This window comes from Patiria miniata, unplaced genomic scaffold (genome assembly GCF_015706575.1).
Source record: "Patiria miniata isolate m_02_andy unplaced genomic scaffold, ASM1570657v1 HiC_scaffold_10, whole genome shotgun sequence".
Lineage (NCBI taxonomy): Eukaryota > Metazoa > Echinodermata > Asteroidea > Valvatida > Asterinidae > Patiria > Patiria miniata.
The window spans coordinates 3,596,417-3,620,504 of NW_024037048.1; the positions used below are offsets into that span (position 1 = coordinate 3,596,417).

General features: G+C 40.0%; 1 protein-coding gene and 1 long non-coding RNA gene across 8 annotated transcripts in view; both read right to left on the minus strand.

The window, feature by feature from the left end:
• Positions 1-6,025: 6,025 nt before the first annotated feature.
• Positions 6,026-24,088, minus strand: part of LOC119735707 — a 56,024-nt gene continuing 37,961 nt past the window's right edge. For 6 of the 7 annotated variants that reach the window (XM_038209616.1, XM_038209606.1, XM_038209596.1 and 3 more), the window contains 2 exons: positions 22,372-22,587; positions 6,026-7,361 (listed from right to left, as the gene is read on the minus strand). In XM_038209616.1, the coding sequence (XP_038065544.1) occupies positions 6,995-7,361; positions 22,372-22,587 (583 nt within the window). In that variant the 3' untranslated portion in view covers positions 6,026-6,994. Of the gene's footprint in view, positions 7,362-22,347; positions 22,588-24,088 lie in introns of all 7 variants that reach the window. The other variant, XM_038209630.1, reaches the window with a different exon arrangement.
• Positions 18,237-20,736, minus strand: LOC119735733. The gene is made up of 3 exons (XR_005272216.1): positions 20,516-20,736; positions 19,625-19,812; positions 18,237-19,468 (listed from the first exon to the last, which is right to left on the minus strand). It is a non-coding gene; the product is annotated as an uncharacterized LOC119735733 (long non-coding RNA).

A 24,088-nucleotide genomic window follows, 5' to 3' on the forward strand; every position in this document is an offset into this window, starting at 1 on the left:
ACACCACGCGCATGTCCGCATCGCTCGGTGGCGGAAAATTCGTATTATACTGCGCTGTTTCGCTTCGCGTACGAGCGGTACGACCTCGAAATAAACATGAAACGGAAAAAAGGGTTACACAGAAAAGAGAGATAAAGTTCTGTAAATTATCTCCCAGAAATGTGCTTTCTCCATCGATTTGTTGTCATTATTACGATGTCCAAATTCGATCATTAAACACTACTCAATTCAATCATTAAACACTACTCATGTAGGCCTATAGGCAGACTGTTCCCTTGGCTATAGCGCCATGTGGGAACCAGTCTACCATTGTTGCATCTTTGACGCATGTACTTTCCACCACCGCGAAGGGAACGTGCCGAGTGTCGAGAAAAAAAAGAAATACCGGAGGTTTTCTTCTCAATATAGCGATTGTAAGTATTTAATATGAACAAAACTACAGCAGAAACGTCATAAACTAGCTTTTCTGACGTCAAAACGGTTGTTGACATTATTTTGAGGTTTTCGTAAGACAAGAAAAGACAACATGAACGCATTTTATTTTTTAAAGAAGGGGGTCTACTTGTGTGGTTTTTTTAAAGCTGGGGAAAACATAAAATAATACGGAAGCGTAGAAGGGCCAATAAAATTGAAGCAAATTTAGTTCCTATCTCGCCGCGTCGAATCACTATCTCGCCGCGGCGAATCACTATCTCGCCGCGGCGAATCACTATCTCACCGCGGCGAATTACTTTCTCGCCGCGGCGAGATAGTAACTTGCCGCGGCGAGGTAGTAATTCGCGGCGGCGAGATAGGAACTAATTTTTTTCAAGACAAACAGAAAACCAGTGACTGAAAAAAGTTTTTGAAACTAATATTCCCGACACTAATTTATTAAATCTCATCTTTTTGTTACATTACGCTACTTGCGCTTCTACTAAAAGCAAAACATTGCACACAGAATTGTAATTGTTGGCGTTACAGTTTGCGTATAACTTGTTTACACTGAACGTTATCAAATATACCATCAAGCAGATACCAAGCAATATGAAAGACAGGACCAGCATCTTTGTTTATACAAGTATTTTCGAACAGAGGTCAGCCAGTTTCATAATTGTGAAATTGAAACCATCAGTCTGTTGTTTGGGAACGCTGAAGTTGTCTAAATCTGTACCATTAATGTTGAAAAAAAACACTGTGGTAAACTCTGTCTGTAAATACACGTATAGTGCAATGTTTCCAAAGCTATAGATAGCTTGCCTTGGCTGTGTGCCAAATATAGTTCAGGGTAAAATGTTAAGGTGGTCACTTTGAACCGTTTTTCCCAATATCCATTCACAACCGCAAAAACACCTTGCTCGTGTCTTGGCTTTTCTCATATCTTGTTTTGGGTTTAGTTGTTTCTAGTTAGATGAAGAAGGGTCAGGTCGGGTAGGCTCGGGTATGGTTGATTTGTTAGTACAATGTAAATGGGTTTGTAAGGATAATTTTTTGGTCAATTAAAGTTGAAAGTTTGGAAACAAAAATGACGCTAAAGACAAAAAGCAAGACTGATTAAGTGGCAAAACCATGCCAGGTCCTTTTCACCAAGGAGAAAACGGCAAAAAGAGACGTCATATTTTCCAAAGGAGACTGTTCATGTGTGATCTACACTGAAACCTAGACTGGAAAAAAGTTGCATTATACACAACTTCAGCAACGTAGGAGAGATGAAGTGACAATGGCTTCATGGACACTTGCTAGTATGCACGGTCCGTATCATATCATCACGCGCGGTATCAGCGTGCATAGGCTGCCATGTGCATGCACCACATCACACCACGCGCATGTCCGCATCGCTCGGCGGCGGAAAATTCGTATAAAGCCCGGTTCATACTTCATGCGAAAGCGAATGCGAAGCGAATTTGACGTCATGAAACATTCGCTGCGAAATTCGCCCGAGTTGAAATATGTTCAACTTTTACGAATTCGCAGCGTGAATACTTGCCATGACGTCACAAATTCGCGTTCGCTTTCGCTTTCGCGCCGAGTATGAACCGGGCTTTATACTGCGCTGTTTCGCTTCACGTACGAGCGGTACGAACTCGAAATAAACATGAAAACTTACAAAAAAGGTTACACAGAAAAGAGAAATAAAGTTCTGTAAATTATCTCCCAGAAATTAACTTTCTCCATCGATTTGTTGTCATTATTACGATGTCAAAATTCGATCATTAAACACTACTCAATTCGATCATTAAACACCATTCATAAATACCTCAGACAGTTTAGCTATTCCTATTGGTCGAGAGCCCGTCACGTGGCCGGTCTTAAACGGATGATAAAGACATGGCTAGCTGGTCTTAAACACTTTTCTAGTGTCACAATAAAATGTGGACTCCTAAAAATCCAGTGCCTCTTACCGTTTCATTGGTTGAACGTTCACAATCCTCACGTAGGCATGCGCAACACTACAAGCGAGTCAGAATTTTAAAGTTCTAAATTCAAAACGCAACGCGCCAGGTGCGTTCTGCGTGACATCGCGCAGAACATGTTACGCGCGCGTCAATCTCCATAAAAGGGTTGTTTACATCTTACTCGCCAGCTGAACACTCCATTATTTTGCTAGAGGGATGTTTCAAATAGCATGAAGTGAACTTGTTGAACAAAATCGGGATTTTTTGAACGAATTATTTGATATTTCTTTACGGATAAGGTATTTATGAATGGGAATAAATATGTGCTCGGTCGGTATTTATCACTCTGTTTAATACCGCTTAGAGTCTGGGTGCTGATAATTACCCTCGCCTCCGGCTCGGGTAATTATCAGCACCCAGACTCTAAGCGGTATTAAACGAGTGATAAAAACCTCCGGAGCACACAATTATTCCCTTACTCATAGCGCCATGCGGGAACCAGTCTACCATTGTTGCATGTCTGACGCATGTACTTTCCACCACCGCGAAAGGAACGTGCCGAGTGTCGAGAAGAAAAAAAATACCGGAGGTTTCCTTTTAAATATAGCGATTGTAAGTACTATTATTTAATATATAAATAAAACTACAGCAGAAACGTCATAAACTTTTCTGACGTCAAAACGGTTGTTGACATTATTTTGAGAAGGTTTTCGTAAGACAAGAAAAGACAACATGAACGCATTTTTTTTTTAAAGAAGGGGGTCTACTTGTGTTTTGTTTTTAAAGCTGGGGAAAACATAACAAATAATTGGACTGCTTGCATTATCTGCATGCAAACTACACCAGAAACACTACGTTGTCCACAAAAAGGTTTAAATTGTAACGCCGGAGAAGTATATGCTCAATTTCTGGCAAATGTTGAAGGGTTTAGGGCAATAAATGCATTGCCAGTTGATGTAGAATACGGAGCCGAAGGGACAGTATATAGAAACTTTTGTGGAAAATAATGCCTTGTGGCATCATTCTTGAGGTAATCATTTATGAGGTAATCATGACATAAGACATAATCATTGATCACAACAGGGGATAGGAGCGAGGGTGTAATGTACATGTACACACGTGTTTAATTTAATATGTTAAATTAGGAAACATCCCTCATTTTATCAAACTATTTGTATTTAAATCTTTTAAAGATAGTCTAAGAACAAAATTGGCAACTGCATTGATTTCCTTGATCTCAGAAACGTATATTAAAGGTAAAAAACGGCCAATGGCTTATTCCTAACTAATTTCTCAATTGTAATGTATCAGTGTGTAATAATTAGCCGATGACATCATAATGACGTCATAAATGGCCCTTCCCATCATCCAATTTTTCGCATCCTACTTTTTTTCGAAAAGGTAAAACATGGGGATGCTTTGGTGTGAAAAAGGTGCTTTTGTCTAACCGTGTCACGATTTTTTCACTAAGGTACCTCACTTTCCGCCTATCTTTGAAACAAGTTTAAACATTTTAAGATACTAATAATCAATTACAAATACTCTTTTGGCATAGAATTTGAACCTTTCTCTCTGACTTAACAACATCTCACAATACCACATACTGTTTGCATGTTCAAACAAGGTGTCAAAGTGACTACCCCAAATCCATGATTTTAGCCGAAAAACAGGTTTTCTGACCAACAAAATCACCCTTAACTATATTCCATCCCAATGCCATACCACTCAAATGAAAGATCTTGTTGTCCCCTTTAATTTAATACCACATTTGTTGCTGCGATGCTTGTAGTTCTGAAGATTATTATCAATTTATATTTGTTCATGTAATAATTAGCTGATGACGTCACAATGACGTCATACATGCCCTTCCCATCATCCAATTTTTTGCGCCCGTCTTTTTTTCGAAAAGGTATACCATGGAGATGCTTTGGTGAAAACATGGTGCTTTTGTCCACTGTGTAACGATCCTTAGCATTTTTGTTACTAATGTACCTCACTTTGACCCTGCCAAGGAATTCGTAACAAACAGGTAACGTCACAGATGCTAAAGTCAGACATGACTTTCAGGGGGTTTCGTCTCCGAAGTGGACTTTTCATGTTTTATGAAAGCAGATCATTGTAAACGTATGAAATATGCACCATATCGTGCGGAGTCGCGCCTATCCTCTGTGACTCGTACGTCAAGTCGGCCTTTTCCCTTACCAAGCGGGAACGTGAAGGTTCGGACTCAACCCCCGTGCGGCGGTATAGTTATAGCATACAATATACGCCCCAGCCTACGGTTCACTTTTATGATTCATAGACTCTTTCAACAGCAGCAGCGTTCCCATATAGGACTTAACTTGTTAAAAAGTTCCCGCTAGTGACTGTTCAAAACTCATTCCCCCCCCCCCGTTTCAGCAACAAAAGTGCTCAAACTCTTTGCCAGGCTGCATAGCAACTAAACCTGTTGGGGGTCTCGTTATCGGATTCCGTTGCTAATGCAGGTAAAAAATAAATGAACAATGAACAATAAAAACGTGTGAGCACGGGCAACTATTTTGCAACTATACCTTCAATGGTTAATCCACCGATTTAATGACAGAAACCTACCGATTAAATGACAGAAACCTACCGATTTAATGGCAGAAACCTACCAGTTTAATGAAAGAAATTTTGCTCAAAGTATTAGTCCGGGACTAAAATCATATACCGCTTGGATTGTTCCGCCTTAAAGTGCATTCACAAGTAAACAACATTTGAAGGTGGTTCCGGATCAAAATACAGATGCCCACCAACGACGTCCCTGGGGCTTACTATAGCCCCGCACGCATTTAATTCGTTACTGTGCACGTACACCTGTGTATCGTGGTCTCCACTATCAATACCCCAAACGTGATGATACAATTCGAGGATCAATTTGCTGGATTCAACTCAAGCATTAAGGAGATAATCAAGGGTAAATCGAAGCCAATTAGTGCCATGAATCATGTGTGCAAAAGACATTCATGTAAGTCGGCAAAATGACGACTTATATCATATATCGGCATTCGCGTAAGTCGTCACAAATTCTCGGGTCCTGAGAGTGCTGGTTTAGCCAGAGTTTAATGTATATTTTTGGATCTCACCCCCGCGACGAATTCATGCAAAAATAAACACTGATTTAAAGTACAGCCAGGCACCAGATTATTCCGTACCTAATTTGCATTTCGCTCGTACCCCCCGCCCTGCAAACAGGGCGCTGGGAAAGGTAGACTTGGCCCAAGTCTGGGTGGCGCTCGGTCTGTGCCTATAGTAAACCATGCATAGCGCATACGTCAGGTTAAAAACGTACATGTACATGCTATTTTCAAGTGATGCAGCGCTACGTATCATATGATAAACAGCAGCAGCGAGTGTGTGAGTGTTGCGTGCTACGTCACAGGTCACGCAAATCTATCCAATGAGAGCTCAAAGAGATCAGCCCTTCCAAGCGTCCTGTTTGCACAGCGAGGGTACCAGCAAACATTTTTGAACATGCAAATGATCGAGTACCAGGGTGCGAGCAGGTAGTGGTGGGACCACTTCTCGACACGATTGGAACGAGGTTTGGTGCCCACAATCAACCCCTGGCAATAGACCCACAACTGCCGCATATGAAATCACATATCAATGGAGAATTTAAACAGGGATCCTTTTACCACTTCTGTGCATTTAATTTTATAGAACAAAGCATGCTTATATCATTGTGAACATTGTCATAACACTTTGACTACATCTTTATTTAAAAAGAAGAAGAAAGATTGACAACCCCAAACAACTCGGGGCTTTTTGGCCAGAAGTATATTCGATTATACCATTACTACCAATACTCAATAGAACATTCATTTACTACCACTATACTTTGTTTTTCTAGTACAAAGCAAGCTTTGTAAAAAAAAGTTTGGAAATGATCGGTATCGATACCATTACAGACATCCTGGGGATTGGAGGATGTATGTGAACATTCCTTGCCCGTACTCGATCTACACACCATTCTGTATTAATGCAAACGTAATTCCTTTCTAAAGGCAAAAAGCCTATGCATGTCTTCATTTCTCTGAAGCAAGTGATCACTCTACTTTCACGGAGCCCAACCCCCTTCAAGTTATGGCGAAGGAATTGTGCTATCTTGTGCAGAACAAAAAAATATTACACCAAGTAGGTTGTCCTAAATAGTAGGTGGTACAATGAATTCGCCTTAACTGAGGACCTCCGTGAGAGTACACTGATCATGTGCCTGGATACTGGGCATCCTTGGTGCCAGGCGGCGCGATTTCTAACTACAATTCAGGGACTCTGGCCCTTATGTTATTTTTCCCACATTACCGAATTTTATCGTTACTTTTTCACCAATCTGAATGCATCCAATATTATTTGTAAACAAAAGTAATGATAAGAGGCTAGGAGTAGACATCGCCTAGTGGTAAATTGTACTCAACCCTGTCTACGACGCCACTTTGTAAGGATCCCACTTCTGGGCAGCGTCGCCTCTGTGTGTGTGGTAGCAGGTCCATCCTACACTGAAGTTAGATCATGCAGAGCTCACATGAATTAATAAGATTTTCTTACAAACCTTAGAAATTAAAATATACAAAATCTTCCGAAACAACGAAGGACCATTACTTTTCGAAAGATCGCCCCCTTTTCTTTCTTTGTTTCCGTTTTCCCCCTCTGCGACCCTTCCCCTGGCCACGCCTCCCCCTTTTCCCACTAGTGGATCGTGAGGTTACGCCAGTCCGTGCGGTCTTCCCGGTACTGTTGAACTGATTCTTGAAGTCAATGAGGTTCATAGGCTGCTTGCTGATTGGTCGGAAGGCCTTGATGGGCGACTCGCTCAGCCGGGGATTGAAAAGCGCATCCTCTTGTACTGTCTGTGAGCTGTCGTCGTCCGAATCGGAGTCTCCGTCCGGCTCCCCATCCCAAGATGAGAAATCGCCAGCAGTATGGCTCATGCCACTTGTGGTGCCTGACTGGTCTGTGTTGCGGCTAAGAGGGACAAAAAAAGCACAATAAAACATTACAAAACTACCTATAGCTAAGTCAGTCAGATCCAAATGTGGAATTTTGAAACTTAAGCAAGGTATGAGTGCAATGTGCAAATCCTAGTGTGATAAATACGGTGTATTTGGTGAGAATTACTTCACTAGATGTCTCACAACTATTTCGGGATACAAGATAAGACGAACTATTTCAATTGATAATTAATAAAATTGTCGTATTAATGAATACAGACTGAAGCTTCTTTGGTTTGAAACTGAAGGGGACAAATCCTGATCTCGCCTCTACACAGGGGCGGATCCAGGAATTTTTGCAGGTGTTTTTAATCAGCAGATGCAAATGTAGACAGGTGTTTTTTGGGGTTTTTTTCCCGGACACTTAAATTCGTAAAATCAATAAGTGGGGGAGGGAGGGAGGGGGTGGGGCTCACACTATATTACAGGATAGTGTACAAATTCAGTGGGGGGGGGGGGGGGGGGGGGGCGACAAGGTTTCGGGGGCTGGGGGCTATCGCCCCCCACGCCCTGCCGTGGCTACGCGACTGATTTCACGGAATTTTAATTGGTCTATTATTATTATTTAGCTTATATGAATGGAGGAAAAAGTTTGTGCTTGGCCTATTCGCCTGATATGCGCTATGTCAGGCCGGTTGTCAGCTTACTGGTCCGCGGTCGCTGGTCGAAGGGTCGTTTCTCAGTGGTCATCATGTGGATCATTCGCGACTATTTAGATTTAGATCAATGATAATTTTTTTAGAAACTCAAAATCTCAGTGGGGGGGGGGGGGGGGGGGGGGGGGGACGACAAGGTTTCATGGGGGGGGGGGGGGCGGTCGCCCCCCACGCCCCCCGGTGGCTACGCCACTGCATACATGGGCTGCCATGTGCACCATGGCGGCGGAAAATTCGTATTATATACTGCGCTGTTTCGCTTCGCGTACGAGCGGTACGACCTCGAAATAAACATGAAAACGGAAAAAAAAAGGTTACACAGAAAAGAGAGATAAAGTTCTGTAAATTATCTCCAAGAAATTTGCTTTCTCCATCGATTTGTTGTCATTATTACGATGTCCAAATTCGATCATTAAACACTACTCAATTCATGTAGGCCTATAGGCAGACTGTTCCCTTGGCTATTATCTTTATATAGCGCCATGCGGGAACCAGTCTACCACTGTTGCATCTTTCACGCATGTACTTTCCACCTCTGCGAAGGGAACGTGCTGAGTGTCGAGAAAAAAAAGATACCGGAGGTTTCCTTTTAAATATAGCGATTGTAAGTATTTATATGAACAAAACTACAGCAGGAACGTCATAAAACTTTTTTGACGTCAAAATGGTTGTTGACATTATTTTGAGAAGGTTTTTCGTAAGACAAGAAAAGACAACATGAACGCATTTTTTTTTTTTTAAAGAAGGGGGTCTTCTTGTGTTTTTTTTTTTTAAAGCTGGGGAAAACATAAAATAATTCGGAAGCGTAGAAGGGCCAATAAAATTGAGACAAATTCAGTTCCTATCTCGCCGCGGCGAATCACTATCTCGCTGCGGCGAATCACTAGCTCGCCGCAGCGAGTTACTTTCTCGCCGCGGCGAATCACTATCTCACCGCGGCGAATTACTTTCTCGCCGCGGCGAGATAGTATCTTGCCGCGGCGAGATAGTAATTCGCCGCGGCGAGATAGAAACTAAATTTTTCTGAAATTCCTTTGGCCCTTCTACGCTTCCTTAAAATAAGACAAACAGAAAACCAGTGACTGAAAAAAAGTTTTTGAAACTAATATTCCCGACACCAATTTTTTTTATCTCATCTTTTTGTTACATTACGCTACTTGCGCTTCTACTAAAAGCAAAACATTGCACACAGAATTGTAATTGTTGGCGTTACAGTTTGCGTATAACTTGTTTACACTGAACGTTATCAAATATACCATCAAGCAGATACCAAGCAATATGAAAGACAGGCCCAGCATCTTTGTTTTTACAAATGTATTCGAATAGAGGTCAGCCAGTTTCATAATTGTGAAATTGAAACCATCAGTTGTTTGGGAACACCGAAATTGTCTAAATCTGTACCATGAATGTTGCACTCGTAACAAAAACACTGTGGTAAACTCTGTCTGTATAGTGCAATGTTTCCAAACCTATAGACAGAGTGCCTTGGCTGTGTGCCAAATATGTAGCTAAGGGTAAAATTTTAAGGTTGTTTCACCAAGGAGAAAACGGCAAAAAGAGACGTCTTATTTTCCAAAGGTGGCTGTTCATGTGTGATCTACACTAAAACCTAGACTGGAAAAAAAGATGCATTATACACATCTTCAGCGACGTAGGAGAGATGAAGTGACAATGGCTTCATCGCAATTTTTGTAATCTGTTTATAATTGGACACATCATTAGACAGCCATACTAGCCAGATGCCAAGTTTTCAACAACAACAACAAACTAGAGGTTCGCGTTTGTTGTTACAAACGCAGAGTGGTCGGGCAGGCAATTGTTCATTAAACACTGCCGAGTTGAGTTATAAATATGTTTATGTAAGAACAAGGATCACGAAATTAAATCTTTTCCAGTACAATCAATTATTTTGTTTAAAAAAATGCATCTTTAACGGTGTGATAAATTTTAGTAAACATTCTATGTACACATACACGTTATTTCTGGCTTGATTACGTCATTATTCAAAAACGGGAAGTGAATACTGATTTAGTTCGGAGTGGATAAATGTTCGTTGTGAAGTTAAATAACGTATGAAAATATGGAAAATATAACTGTATGCATTCATAACACCTAACTCCGGTTTGATGACGTCACAGTATTTGGAAGCAAAAGGTAAACATTGTAAGGGATATCGTTATTTGGGCTACGAAGATATACGACATGAATCAAATGATATAATTCAATTAAAAATATTATTGTTCTCAAATTCTCATAGAAGTAACTTCCGGTCTCATGACGTCATGAATTTGAAACCTTGCCAAATTATCTGTGGTTAATCAAAGAATATCAAGGGGCGATTTTGTGAAATCTTAATGGATGGTTTTCAAATTAAAGAAAGCAAACACTATTTAATATGCCGCTAGGGGCGCCCTTTCGAAAGATGACGTCATCACACTGTTTTGTGTCTGGCATTCCTCAATAAACACTTTCATAATATATGTGTGTAGTAAAATGCTTCCCCTTTTGAGTTATACTCGGTTTTTATTGCCCTTCCGGTAACACAGGAAGTGAAGGTCAAGCGGTTTTGTGTCCGGGGACAAGAATTGTTTCTCACAGCATAGTCTACAACCTCACGAAAAAACGAACACGATACTGTATTTAGTTCAAAAGATATAGCGCAAACTATTTCGTCAAAATTTGCCCTTAAATCACTTGTAATTTGATACCTCATGACGTCATGATGACGTAACAAAATCTATAGTATCTTCGTAACGTGGTACAAATTCACACTAGGTTTTATGATCATACCGTAAACTGTATGGAAGAAATTTTGCTTTGTTTTGATTTCAGGCTAAAGTCTTCATTTTGAATTCACCTAACTTTAACCTTCCGGTTGACCCGGGAGAAGGGGTCAAGTGAGTTCACGTACACGAAAAGAAATGTTCATCAATTCATGGTCTATCTTATTACAGAATATAAACATCACTGATTATTTTGTTCAAGAGTTATGGGTGAAGGTAATTTGACCCTTTTCCAGCTAAAATCGCTTGTAATTTGACACCCGATGACGTCATCATGACGTCAGAGTAATATGCACAACTTCGGATGAGGGTCGTTATATATTGAAAGTTACAAGTTCATACCGCATATCGTTTAGGAGAAAACCCGCGGAGAAGTATTGTCCGGAAAAAAAGAAGAAGATTTATTGTAACAGATCCAAAGAGTGTTCGGGTTGTGTCCGACCACTCAAAACAAAAACAAGCCACATAATGTAATTACAAATCACTGTTGTTTAATTCCATCAACTTCAATGATTTTCAAAAACGAATAGGATATGGGCATCACTTTTGAAGCGTGTCCTTTTATGATCATGCCTTATAACGACAGAGGGCTTGCACACTTCTTCTTTTCATCGGAAACAAAAAAACCTGACACAGTTACTTGTACTTTTTTGACTGATAATCAAGAGTGAAATCACACGTGTAAGCGAACGATGCACACAATGTACAGACTGTGCATGAAACCGTGTACACGTGCGATTAGTGTACACAATGCAGTAATCAACGGCCGTGTCATTGATAAACAGATGCAGTCAGCATGGTGCGGGACTTTTCACTCGACACTTCTTGCAAACCGCTGAGCACGATGCCGACTTATACAGAGGAATTTTTGTGGTTTTGAGGAAATGGGACTGAAAGTAACACGCCGACATAGGCGAAATGGCGGCTTACAAAGGCCGACTTAGAAATGAAAATGTCAATGGAAATACATTACAAACAATCGGGACTTTCGTCAGATGGCCGATTTAAGCGATATGACGGTTTATACGATGTTGGTTTAGCCGGAGTTTACTGTAATTTACGAAATAAGGTTTTACATAATCATTGTATGTCAGAACTGGTATGGACTCAAACAATCCGCACATTATTGTTAAACCTTCTCTCCGCCTTTAGCAGGTTTTGCAAACGAAGAGGCTCTGAATAATATTGGACTATAATTTCCGCCGCAAGTTTTCGATCGGGGATTTAGGCGTTTTTCCAACCAATGACCTCAGCATCGGCTTTACATTTTGCTACAGAAGCCATTAACGTTCAAACCAAGATTGTGGGGACCGTAGCCAAACTATGCCCACATTAATTAATCGAAGTTCCCAAAGGTCAGAGTAGGCCCTATACAAATTAGAACGCCTTCCTGACCTGGACGTCAGGAAGGCAGACTAGTAAATAAATTGCAATATAGGCTCCAGTGATAATGATAAATGCCCTCACTTAAAAGATGGAAACCTGGCCCCTAAAAATAATAGTGCTCTTTACGCGAATAAAATGGTCACTGAATTGGCCATCAAAAGACACAGTGCTTCTCTCGCTTTAAAAAAAACACACCAATCTCTCTACATAAGTATAGGTAAAAGAAACACAAAGGCCAAGATGGACAACATATTAATAATTTGTTCCTCTTCATATAGCCTAGGTTTATAGCGACATGAACGGAACCATATAAGACGGAATTGGTGCCCTTTTTCTAAGCAAGTGCCCCTTTTGGGTGTTGCCGCCACCCCCCCCCCTGCATGGGCCAAGAACCCTCCAATAACAGAATTTGACGATGTCAAATTCGATCATTTAGACTACATGTAGGCAGAATGTTTCAGGACCTCCCATCATCACTTTGGCGATTATCTTTATACGATGCGTGCGGCGGGAAACCAGTCTACCATTGTTGCATGCCCTTCATCAACGCGAAGGGATCGTGCCGAGTGATTGTGTGGAGAAATAAACAACACCAGAGGTTTGCTTCCAAATATAGCGATTGTAAGTATTCAAAATGAACAAAACTGCAGCAGAAACGTCATAAACTCTTCTGACGTCAAAACGGCTGTTGACTTTTGAGAAGCGTTTTCGTAAGACAAAAAAAAAGACTGCAAGTGAAACTTGCGCGATCCCCCTGGCATGCTTGCAGTTTGTATATTACAGCCAGAAAGGAGAACAGAATGTACTACTCACTGTACATGTCTCCAGATTACAGCGACATAAATTGGTGGGCAGCCGTGTTAGTCAGGCAGTGTAGTGAATGCTGTGTAGCTGTAAAAGGGCCATTTTACTCACAAAACATATCTTGCACGACACTGAGAGTAACCCCGGAGGTCATGACCTGTTGCCTGAGTTTAATGACTTTACAGATACTATATATGAAAGCTAACCACAGATCAAGTTTGGTTGAGATAGGATGACTGAACTTACAGTTAACCTTACCAAAATGGAACACACTGATACAAGTGTGTATTTGCCTGCAACCGGGGACCCCCTTTTGTCACTCTTTTGTCTGTGCTAACTTTTTAGGAAGACCTCCCATCATGTTTTACACGATCGTAAATTGGGGACCTTCGAGAATTGGAGACCCTATTGTCCTCTATTGTTCAACGTCCCCTATTGAATGCAGAAACAAACACACACACACACACGTGTGTATTTGCCTGCAATCGGGGACCCCCTTTTCTCCCTCTTTTTTTTTTTTTTTTTTTAAGGAAGACCTCCCTGTGTTTTGTACACCATCGAAAAATTGAAACATTGCTTCTATTCTGCTAAGAGAATCGTTACTGTAATTACTGTAATACTTGAGATGTGCATGCAATGGCAAACAATACAAAATGTCTTCGGGTAAACTTTTTTTATCTGCTGGATTTAATATTTTACAAATTCTGCTTTTAAAAATAAAACAGATTATAAACAAGAAAAGAAACGAGATTTCGGATATTTAATGAAAGTTTTAAGGGAAGGGGTTTGTGAGTGAATGAGCAGTAATGTACAGGGCGAGTCAGAAGGATCTGGACCCAAGTTCATCACTTCTTTGCCGCAAATAGAGCATTATGAGAAAAAACTGAGTGTTTCCTATGAATGGTTATTACTTTGTTTTCCACAGGAATTTTGAGTTTTCAAATTAGTGGCTGCGATGAGGAGTTTTGCCATTTTCATTGAAGTCAGCACACGGAATTGTTTTTTCCTTTTTTAAATGTATCAAAAACTTCACGTGAGTCAGTCACCAAGACTAGGTTTTTTATTTGCTATTACAGTGCTCCACATCAGTCTGCGATTTCAGACTAAATGTCTGAATATTTCAATGAGGAGAATAATTTGTTGAACCATGGAACCGTGGTCAGTCTTTTTCAGCACGTGTTCTTTGCTTCAAAATGGTACGATGAATATACAAGAAACTTTCGCCAAATATATCCAAAATACCAGCCTATAACATATCTCATTTGCACTTGTTTTGATAATTCAAAACATATTTTTAATATTTTCTTTAATACTGGTCCAGATCAATCTGACTCACCCTCTACTAGTACGGGAAGCTTGATGTTCAATATCAGCTGTGACGTGTTTAGATTGTTCTGTATATATATCAAACTAAATAAGGGAAACTGATTAAAATGATAAATTTGTTGTCATGGCTCTACCTTTCTCTATAGAGCGCACGTACGTGCAGAAACAACTAAATGAACCCATAGACCATGCACATGCGTGACATGAGAACGTGACATGAGAACATGACATTTGTAATTCTTAAGGTTTCCCCAAATGGAAAGCACAAAGCATGCCCTTATCATTCCGTGTCAAATCACGCAATGGTTAGGTGGGGTAATTTAGGCTGAAAAAGCTGAAATTTAAAGTTTTAGCGCCATCGGAAAAACCGTTTTCGTGCAACCACCCCAATTGTTTAGCAATTTTGTTCAAAATGGGCATGGCCACCAATTTTCAAAAGACCACATCTCCATAACCTGTGGGCCAAATTTGTTGATCTTGGTTGCTTTGGAAAGATAACGTCATTTGGATTAAAAATTTACCTTCAATTTTCATGTCAGAGTAATTTGAAGTATGATGATCTTTTGACCTTTACTTTGAACTTGAATTGGACCTTGTGGATCACGTGACCTTGAGACGAACTTTGATGAAAATCGTACCCCAGCATGTTTTCTACAACATATCCAAAAATTGGGATGTAATATTTTTGTTAGGGTTCTAGCTCATGTCAAAGTTGGCATAAGTGTTGCAAAATGTGATATCCCTATACAAGAACACATTTCAGGGGGGGGAAAAATCCCTATTTAAATCCACTAGTACACTGCGTAAGGATATCACATTTTGCAACACTTAAGCCAATTTTGAGATGAGCTAGAAACCACCAAAAAATATATATATTATACACACATGTACATGTACCCCAAATTTTTCGATATTCTATAGAAAACATGGTGGGGTTTAATTTTCATCCAAGTTCATCTCAAGGTCGGGTGATCCACGAGGTGAAATTTAAGGTCAAAGTAAAGGTCAAAAGGTTATTGTACTTCAGATAACCCTAACATGAAAAACAATGGTACATTTCGATTTTTCATGATGTAACCTTTCAAAAGAAACCAAGATTAACAAATTTGGCCCCCAGTTTATGAAGATATGGTCATTTGAAAATTAGCAGCCACGCCCATTTTGACCAAAATAGCCAAACAATGGCGGGCGGTAGCACGAAAACCATTTGTCTGACGGCACTAAAACTAAAAATTTCAGCTTTTTTAGCCTAAATTACCACATAAACAAAATATGAACCAATTTGAAGGGAGTTGGGTTAAAACATTAAAAATTTTGGGGTGATTTGACACGGAATGACCCCAGATTCAATTAATTCAATTCAATTCATATTTAGTATGAGGCACATCCTGTCCCTAACTTTTACAGTATTTTATCAGAATGGTCCTAAATCCTCACATTTTAATACAATTTTCACATAAGGCTCCGTCGACATCAAACTTTTATATCAACCAACTAAAATCAATAAAAACTGATATATATCGAATATTTTTAAAAACAAGTTACCAGAATGTACTTAGTTAAAAACAAGTACATTCTTGCCAGGCACACAGGCGTGTAATGGGCTGAAGCGCAATGCAAGAAAGCCAACTTTAAAAGAAATAAGAAGAAATGTATGTACAAATCCATGATTGTGAGGACATAATTGTGGTGACCACTTCCAACTTAATACCTCACGTGATGCTGAAAGCTGGCTGTACTTGCAAGGCGTATATGCAAAAACGTCATATCACAGACGTACACTGTACTCTCAATACAAAGGTTACCATCCTCGAGCCAGACTTTTAATACACCAGTGCCAGTAGTTGATTCAGGCTTCTTCAGGGGAACAAGTATTCAGTTGTAGAGGACTTCTAACAACATCCAATCATGCCCAACTTGGGACAACTTACCTTCAGACTAAATTTGTCCTGGAGTCTCAATGAAGTCTCTCTAGTATTTGAGCCAAATAAAGGCAGGGAAACAGGCTAGGCCAAGAAGAAAACAGCCAGATTGACGGAAAAAAAATACTGAAACAACCTGGTCTCCGTTCAATATACCAAGCAATATGACATTAAATGTCAATCTCGCCAAAACTGACTGAGCTATAACATTAAATCTAGAGCTAGAGGTGACCTGATTGATACACACATTGTTGTCTTGCCTCAACTTTGTGTTGTGCTAGAGAATGACTGGGCTTGACACGAGTCACAAAATTCAGTGACTCATTTTAACCCTGCAGCACAATTTTATGAATTTAAATGAAATAACCTAACTGATTTTTTTTTCAATTTCAGGGACTTAACTGTGTTATTCTCGAAGAGGTGCTTGCCTGAAAGGGTTGGTAAGAGTGCTCACCAAAGGTCCATGTTAATGGAAAAGGGTTATGTTAATTCAAACAATGAGTGTCTGTGAGCGCAATGGTAAGAATAATTTCATAAGGTGACAGATGGAATGTTCCAATATACGAGGCGAAGCTGAGTGGAATGGAACATTCCGTCTTTCACCAATTGAAATGATTCTTTCCATCGCACAAATGTAAAACATGCGTTATTTGTTTGATACAACACCTGAACAAGTCCTGATTGGTCAGAGCCACCAAAAGTGTGACTCTACATTGGAACTTCTAGTTTTTCCGTGCGGCTGCGCCATGCATTGCGATGAATACTTCAATGACATGTGATCAAGGACCCACCAATCAGATGACAGGGATTTATTCAGGCTGTGTATAATGTAGAATAAAAGGCAGTCGTGTCCCTTCAAAGAAGATCTTCCACCACCATGTATCAAATTCAGCAATGACCCTTAAGAGTATGTCCACGAGAGGACCATGCAGACGGTGACAAGGTGGGGGTCGGCGGATTTGGTTAAAATTTGGGGGGTAGGTGGGTCATAGGTAGCCTTGAGGTTGTACAAAATATTTGGCCAATCTGACCTCCGTAGCAGAAAAAAGAGCCAAAAATGTGTTTTTATTAGTGAAAAATGGTGATTTTTATGATTTTGGGGTACAAACGTTTAAACGCTTGCTGCTCAACAGGGGAAAGCAGCAGAGAAATGAAATTTGCAGGGTCCTGAGGTTGTATCCTGACCTAAAACCAGGTACTCAAAATTTAGAAAAAAATTGCTCTTAGGAGGCAACGGCACTAAGGGAACCCCCAAAGTTGAGTCATAGAAATAGCGATCTTTAAGTCGCCGTAGCGTCATTAGTGCAGGTCTTAGAACAATGACACTCAGGTGAAAGAGAGTTCTTATCATGGTCTTTAAGTATCAAGAATAAAAATATTGTCAGCAATTTTTAGTATAAAATGGCAGGAGTCTGTTTTACCCCTATTTTTCGCTAGTAAAGGGACGGGGGAGGGGCATACAGTGCCCCCCCCCTTTCTGTATTTTCAAAAGTCGACAACCAATTTTCATGAAATTTGCTACCAAGTTTTGTATTTCCAATTTGTAAATAATGACGTCAAAAATGTTTTTAAAAATATTTAACAGAGGGCTTTTTTGCACCTTTTTGGTCAAAAAGTGTATTTTTCACATAATTTTTGTCTTTTTTGCTTGAATGTTATGAAAATTGGCATAAAATGATCAATAAAATTAAAACCTATTTTAATACTGGAGACGCCATAAGGGGTGCTATAATTCCTTAATTTATCCCATTTTTAGGGTAGGGGGGTTCACTTTAAATCAATATGGCCGCCACCTTTCAGAGTCCAGGATGGAATGTATACCCTGCCCGATTTGTGGCAGAGGGAGTCCCCACAAATGTCCCTATACTCAACACACACTTGTCTTTGTGTTAACAGAAGTATCCCCCAATAATCATCTAAAGAATTCCTGAGATTACCAGAACACAATGAAGACACAATGGGGGGGGGGGGGGGGGGGTTACACACTGCCACATATCGTGCACCAAATGTGGGAATGATGAGGCTTGGATGACAATTCTGTTATTTTTTGGCATGTTAATGTAACCCGGAAAATTAATAAACTTGGAAAATAATAAATTGAATGAGAAAAACGCTAAATGTTGGGGTACTCGCTGTCAAAAATGAGATAGACCTAGATGGGGTAGGAACAAGTAGAGAGGAATTTGAATAAATAGAAACAATGACAAACAAATTTTTAGAAAGACCAAAAAAGAATGATTTATTTTACCAACCAAAATTTGAGGAAAACCTTTCAAAAAAACAATAATTAAAAAGGATCCAAATTAACTTTTATCCAAACCTTAAACCTGTTATCCACCCCACCAAATAAGTAAAATGGTAGTACTACAGTCGACTTTTGTTATAAAGAACACTTTTACAAAGATGTCCTACTGCTGCTTATAAAGAGCAAATTCTGAGGTCTCGAATCTCTAGTTCTCTTTGTGTCTCTTTGTTTCGCTGTCCTTTTAAAGCAACATTTCTGTTTAAAGAGGTAGTTTGGGCAGTCTCACCGACCTTGCTATAACGAGAGTCAACTGTACAAACTAAATTGAACTTTAAACTTATGGAAGTTGAAAGAAGAAAACTGAACCAACACAGTATCAAAATAGAATGACACATGGAACAATCTAACGATCAAACTCGAAAAAACAATTGAATATAAATCAAGAAATTGTTTTCCTTCTTAAATTAACATTAAAAAACAAGAACAGTCACTGTCTTCCAATAACAAACCATGATAACCCTTTGTTTAAACACAAAATACGTAAAGGAAGAGAACATGGAACCACTAATGCAAAAATGTTGGTAAAAAAGGATGCAATTAAAAAAAAAATGAAGACGGGCACTACTATCAAGATCTTGACCACTTTGTGATGATTCAGCAGTTGTTTCACCGATTGTAATCTTCATGAGCCCATCTTCTTGACGTGGTGCTAAACAATGAAGAACTAAACCAAAGGCTTCCTTTGCCTTCCTTCTATAATAATGGATGGTGCTATCAGATGCTTCGTCTAATGACAGATGAAGCTGCCCATCAACAGCAGACATTCCCCCCTGAGTAAGGAAAGTGTTCAGGGATTGCAGCTGCACATTCTTTGGTCAGGGGGTTGTTGCCCAAGAAGAGTCAAGTGCACCTACATCCTGTGTAATATCTCCATCAGTTGATGAGGACTCAGATGTATGCTAGAAATAATCATGAGAAAATAAAAACAGTGAGATGCGTGCTTCATATAGGGTTGAAATACAAATTGATGTACTCAAAGAAGAGTGCTTACAATTCATCTGTGATAAATGAGATGCAATATGTCAAGGTCCATTCTTAGTTCACTCTCTAATTACCTCATGAACTGAAGTGCACTCTGTGTTGGTGGGTTGGATAGATGGTACACCTACCGGCGATGTGAAATCACTGATTGTACACTGATGCTCTTCTTGTTCCTTAGAGAGCACATCACTAGATGGTAATTGTTCCGCTGTCTGGTGCGTAACTGCTTGTTTGTGCTAAGATAGACAACCTCTACAGATACCTGAAAGTCATATGAACAGTGAGAATTAACAAAGTGTTAAGGCCGCAGCAGGCTTAATATTTTTTTAAAGTAAAAGATATAAAGCGGGGCGTATGTAGCCAACAATATTGAGCAATAGATGCCTTGAACAAAACCCATGTCATAAATCCCCCCCCCAAAAAAAAAAAAAAAAATAATAATAAATAAATAAAAATAAGAAATCTTCTTTTATTATTTTATATTGCCTGTATTTAATTGCACTTATTACTTTTTCTTTTTCTGATGTGGCTGGCTCTGGAGGATTTGTATAAAAGGGGAAACAAATCTGAAATTGTTCTTTAAGTTGTAAATGGTCAGATGAGTCACATCTCGTAAATAAAAAAAAAAACAATGTAAGTGCAAAAAAAAATATATGTGTTATTCCCCAAACTGCGCATGTTCAGTGCAGTTCCAACTTTCTTTATATAAAAAAAATAAATTCAAAATCCAGCTCCGGCTAAATATCCACCATGTGTGTCCACTGCCGAAAACCAGAGCTGTGACAACCAGTATTAATTTTTTCACACAATAATAAATTTCACTGGTCCCAAGTCAACTGCATGATAAGGGATTTAATTGATATAACCTACCCAGGAACAAAGTCAGTTGATCAGAAATGGACCATGTCATGATTAATTCATTTCAATTTTAAAAATGTATTTTTGTTTGATTTCTGTCTTCTTACCTGTTCCAACACAACAGTGATCAGGGTACCCCATCGATCAAACATCTATGATCTCACGACTAGTTGCTTTATTCACACCACGGAATGGTTTGCCTTTCCCTTTATGGAGTGGATGACAACATTTCCTTGATGATGTCCAACTCAACCCTAACTTGTATCTATGTGCTGAACGTATTGTCTTATCATGATCAGTGTATGCATCGACGTCGAACAAACCACATCGCAGGCGCAGGACTGGAGGATCAGTTTCCACTCGACATTCACATCATATGCAGCGACTTTCCACTTCTGCAAATGGCTCCGTATGTCTTTTGTGCATCGATTAAGTTGCACTGTATTTAGTTCCCGCAGATAAGAGGGATTTACACCACATTCGATGGCTTTGCAACACTTAAAATTACTAAAATCACATTGCAGCCGCACAGACGGCATGTCCATGGCTGCCATTATGACGGTAATGTAATGCGAGGGCGCCCTCTTTCGATACCGCGCGCTAACTGGGTGGGCGGCAACAGGACGTTCCCCTCCTACCGGATCAGTGCGCACCACCAAAGGTAGCCCACTCACCCACCCACCCAATAGGTGAAGTCTGCAAAATGTAGATTTTGTTACGCTCTTACAACAATTCGTGCAAAATGTCGACCAATTGCACTCGGAACTGTCTAGGGGGCTATGTAGGTTTGGTCTTGAAAATTAGGAATTTTTCAACTTTGTTGACCATGAGCAAACAAAAAGAAGAAGAGCTGACAGTTTTTTTATTTTTTATTATTGTAGTCGGGTATCTGAACTATATTTCCTCCAAGTTTGTTGACTCTCAGCCCTGCATTAATTAAGTTATGGTTAACCGCGTAAAGGACTTCATTTCGTAATAGAGCTGATACGTGTTTTTCTTACGCCTATATCTCCGCAGTGAATGCTTGCATATCAAAGATTTATATTTCATCGTTTAGAGGAGATTAAACCCTTTCTTTTGATATGTAGGTCGACCGTAAACGATTTAGTTTAAGGGTATAAACGAGGCTATAACTTTACACCAGAAACAACACAAATTTACTCCCCGGAAGTCACCCTTTTTGCTCAAAATTGTTAGGGCCCCGTACTCGGCCACCGTGTGATTATTTATCGAGCTACTCCACCGAGTGGTATCGTCTCAGGTGGGGATCAAATGGCCAAGATTTGAACTTAATTCGCTGACCCCCCACCTTGTCGATTTTTCAGGATTTTGCATGGTCTTCTCATAAACGCACACTTAAGCTTCCTTCCATAGTCAACATTTACAACAGCATGTATCACTGACAAGTAAACGCCATGCAATCGTGTATTGTGGAAGGAGAGGAAAACTGAAAACTCTCATCTCCAGTTCTTGATCTCCAGCTCGCTTCAGGTGCTGTGCATGGGCAATTAATTTCCCACTTACTTTTCCATTGTCAAACAATGTCTACTCTCAGCCAAAACTGCAGGAATTTGTGTCCAAAATTACATTTACAGATACATGTACATGTAGGAGAAATTTGACCCCTGCCTAAAAAAAAAATTACTTCATTGACAAAACCAACTAAATTTTGGAAGGAAAATACAGTTTCATGGAGAGTTGACCTATCGTGGTAGAATTGCGCAACGCAACTTTTGAAACATTGTCCAATTACATGATACATAAATCGACGCAGAACGCACAAAATCTCAGACAAACAAAACTTCCATAGGGTTGTATAAGGGGTGTGGCTACGTGCCAATGAGCTATAGGTCAATTGAGCACCAACACAAAGGAAACAGCCATTTGATGATATGGGGAAGACCATCTTTCAAGGGACAATACTATAGTGCATTCATACAAGAGTGATAGATGTAGGTATTACTCAGCCTCCCTGCTAGACTCCCCACCAGCCGCATTGGGGGCAGTTGTCCTCGATCTCAGGCCTCGTCGTGGCAGGACCGATGTGTCTTCTAGATGCTTCTCTGCCTCCGCACGGTCAATTTCCTCTTGCACATGCTCGGCATAGGCTGACTTGGAGATGTGTTGGTGGCAAAGGAAGCACAATTCAGTTGCTTCTGAGTCTTTGCTTGCTTCACTCCTGAAAAGCCAAAAATGCATGCTGATTTAACAAGCGCCAAATGATCTCGGAAGCTGCGGCCCAACTGTAGTAGACCTGTTATAGCCTATAAGTACAGTATGTGAAAGTCTGTTTTTATAATGCACAACTCAGTACTGACGTGGTTGTGACTGTCAATTGAAATACAGGATTCGTATTTGTTGAATGTCACTTGGTGCATGGAGAGTTTTATAGCTGTATGCTATGTAAATGTAGAACACCAAACACACTCAACACAAGGTGACCGAGTCAGCCAATCCAAGGGTATAGTAGCTCATCTGTAGATTTCGCTTAAGCCTAAAAGGGCCGGGCTATTTTGACCATCTCTCAGCCGGAAGGGGGGGGGGGGCGATTCCGCTCCCACCTAAGATCTCGACAATCCAGTGACAAATTTGAGGAAAATTGTTCGCTGCGCAGCAACCCGTTGTCCGATTTTTATGTTTTTGGTATCAAAAGATGTGCAAGGCTCGAGGCTAAAAAGTCATAACAGCTCGGGTCGCGAACATTTTTTTTCAAGGCTATCACGGAAAAAGTTGAGGGGGGGATTCCACCCCCCTTGGCCCTTTTAGGGTTAATAGAAAACCCAATTAAATAAACCCAATCCAATATTATTGCTTTTGTATTTACATCCATCTGGTTGCTCAGGGTCACAGAGTGACTTTATTTTAATAAAACTAATTTACTCTTTATTGGTTGTAGAAACAAGATTTATTCTCATGTGGCCTGAATCTAGTACATTGGAAGTTGGAATGTGTTTTATGTAGAGGGTAACGCAATATATTTTTATTGATTCCGGCATTGGTTAGCTAGCCAAACCATGTTTTGTTGAGCCTGTGACGTTTAAATAATTAAGCCACACCTAGTTTGTCATTGGCCAATGGGGCTTACGTAATACTTAATGTGAATTTTAAATAGGCAAGGAGAAGCCTGAGTGGACAGACTGAACTTATCATGTTAATTTATGCATAGGAATAATTTTATTTTGGGTATACAAGCGTAGGCAAATGTAAGAGAAAGCACTTGCTAAGAGAATTCTGAGTAGAGGGCAGTGGCCAGACTCGAAGATAGTGCTTGTTATTAAGACTTGGAAGCCAAAGGAGATAGGGCATAGCCAGCCTGCGGCAGAGCTAATGAGAGCTCATTTGAGTTTGAACTAATGAGAGTTCACGAATCACAAAATTCAGTCAACAGAGCTGTGAGAGTTGCAATATATTTTGCTGGAGACAACCAAACTTGTGAAGCAGTGTATAAGCCAGGAGTCCTTCAATTCCTGTAAGTTTAACTATAAATGAAATTATAAAACTTTGCTTAATTGATTCATTTTGTGGGGAACATATCACTTTAATAATTGGAGACTAATTTTTATGAGATTTTTGGAAAGATTAGACCGGGACCAGAGGACCGTGTGGACTCCGCTGGCTAAGTGGGAAAGCTACGGGCATAGCGCATTTGCTGGACGCGAGACAACAAGAGACACTTGGAC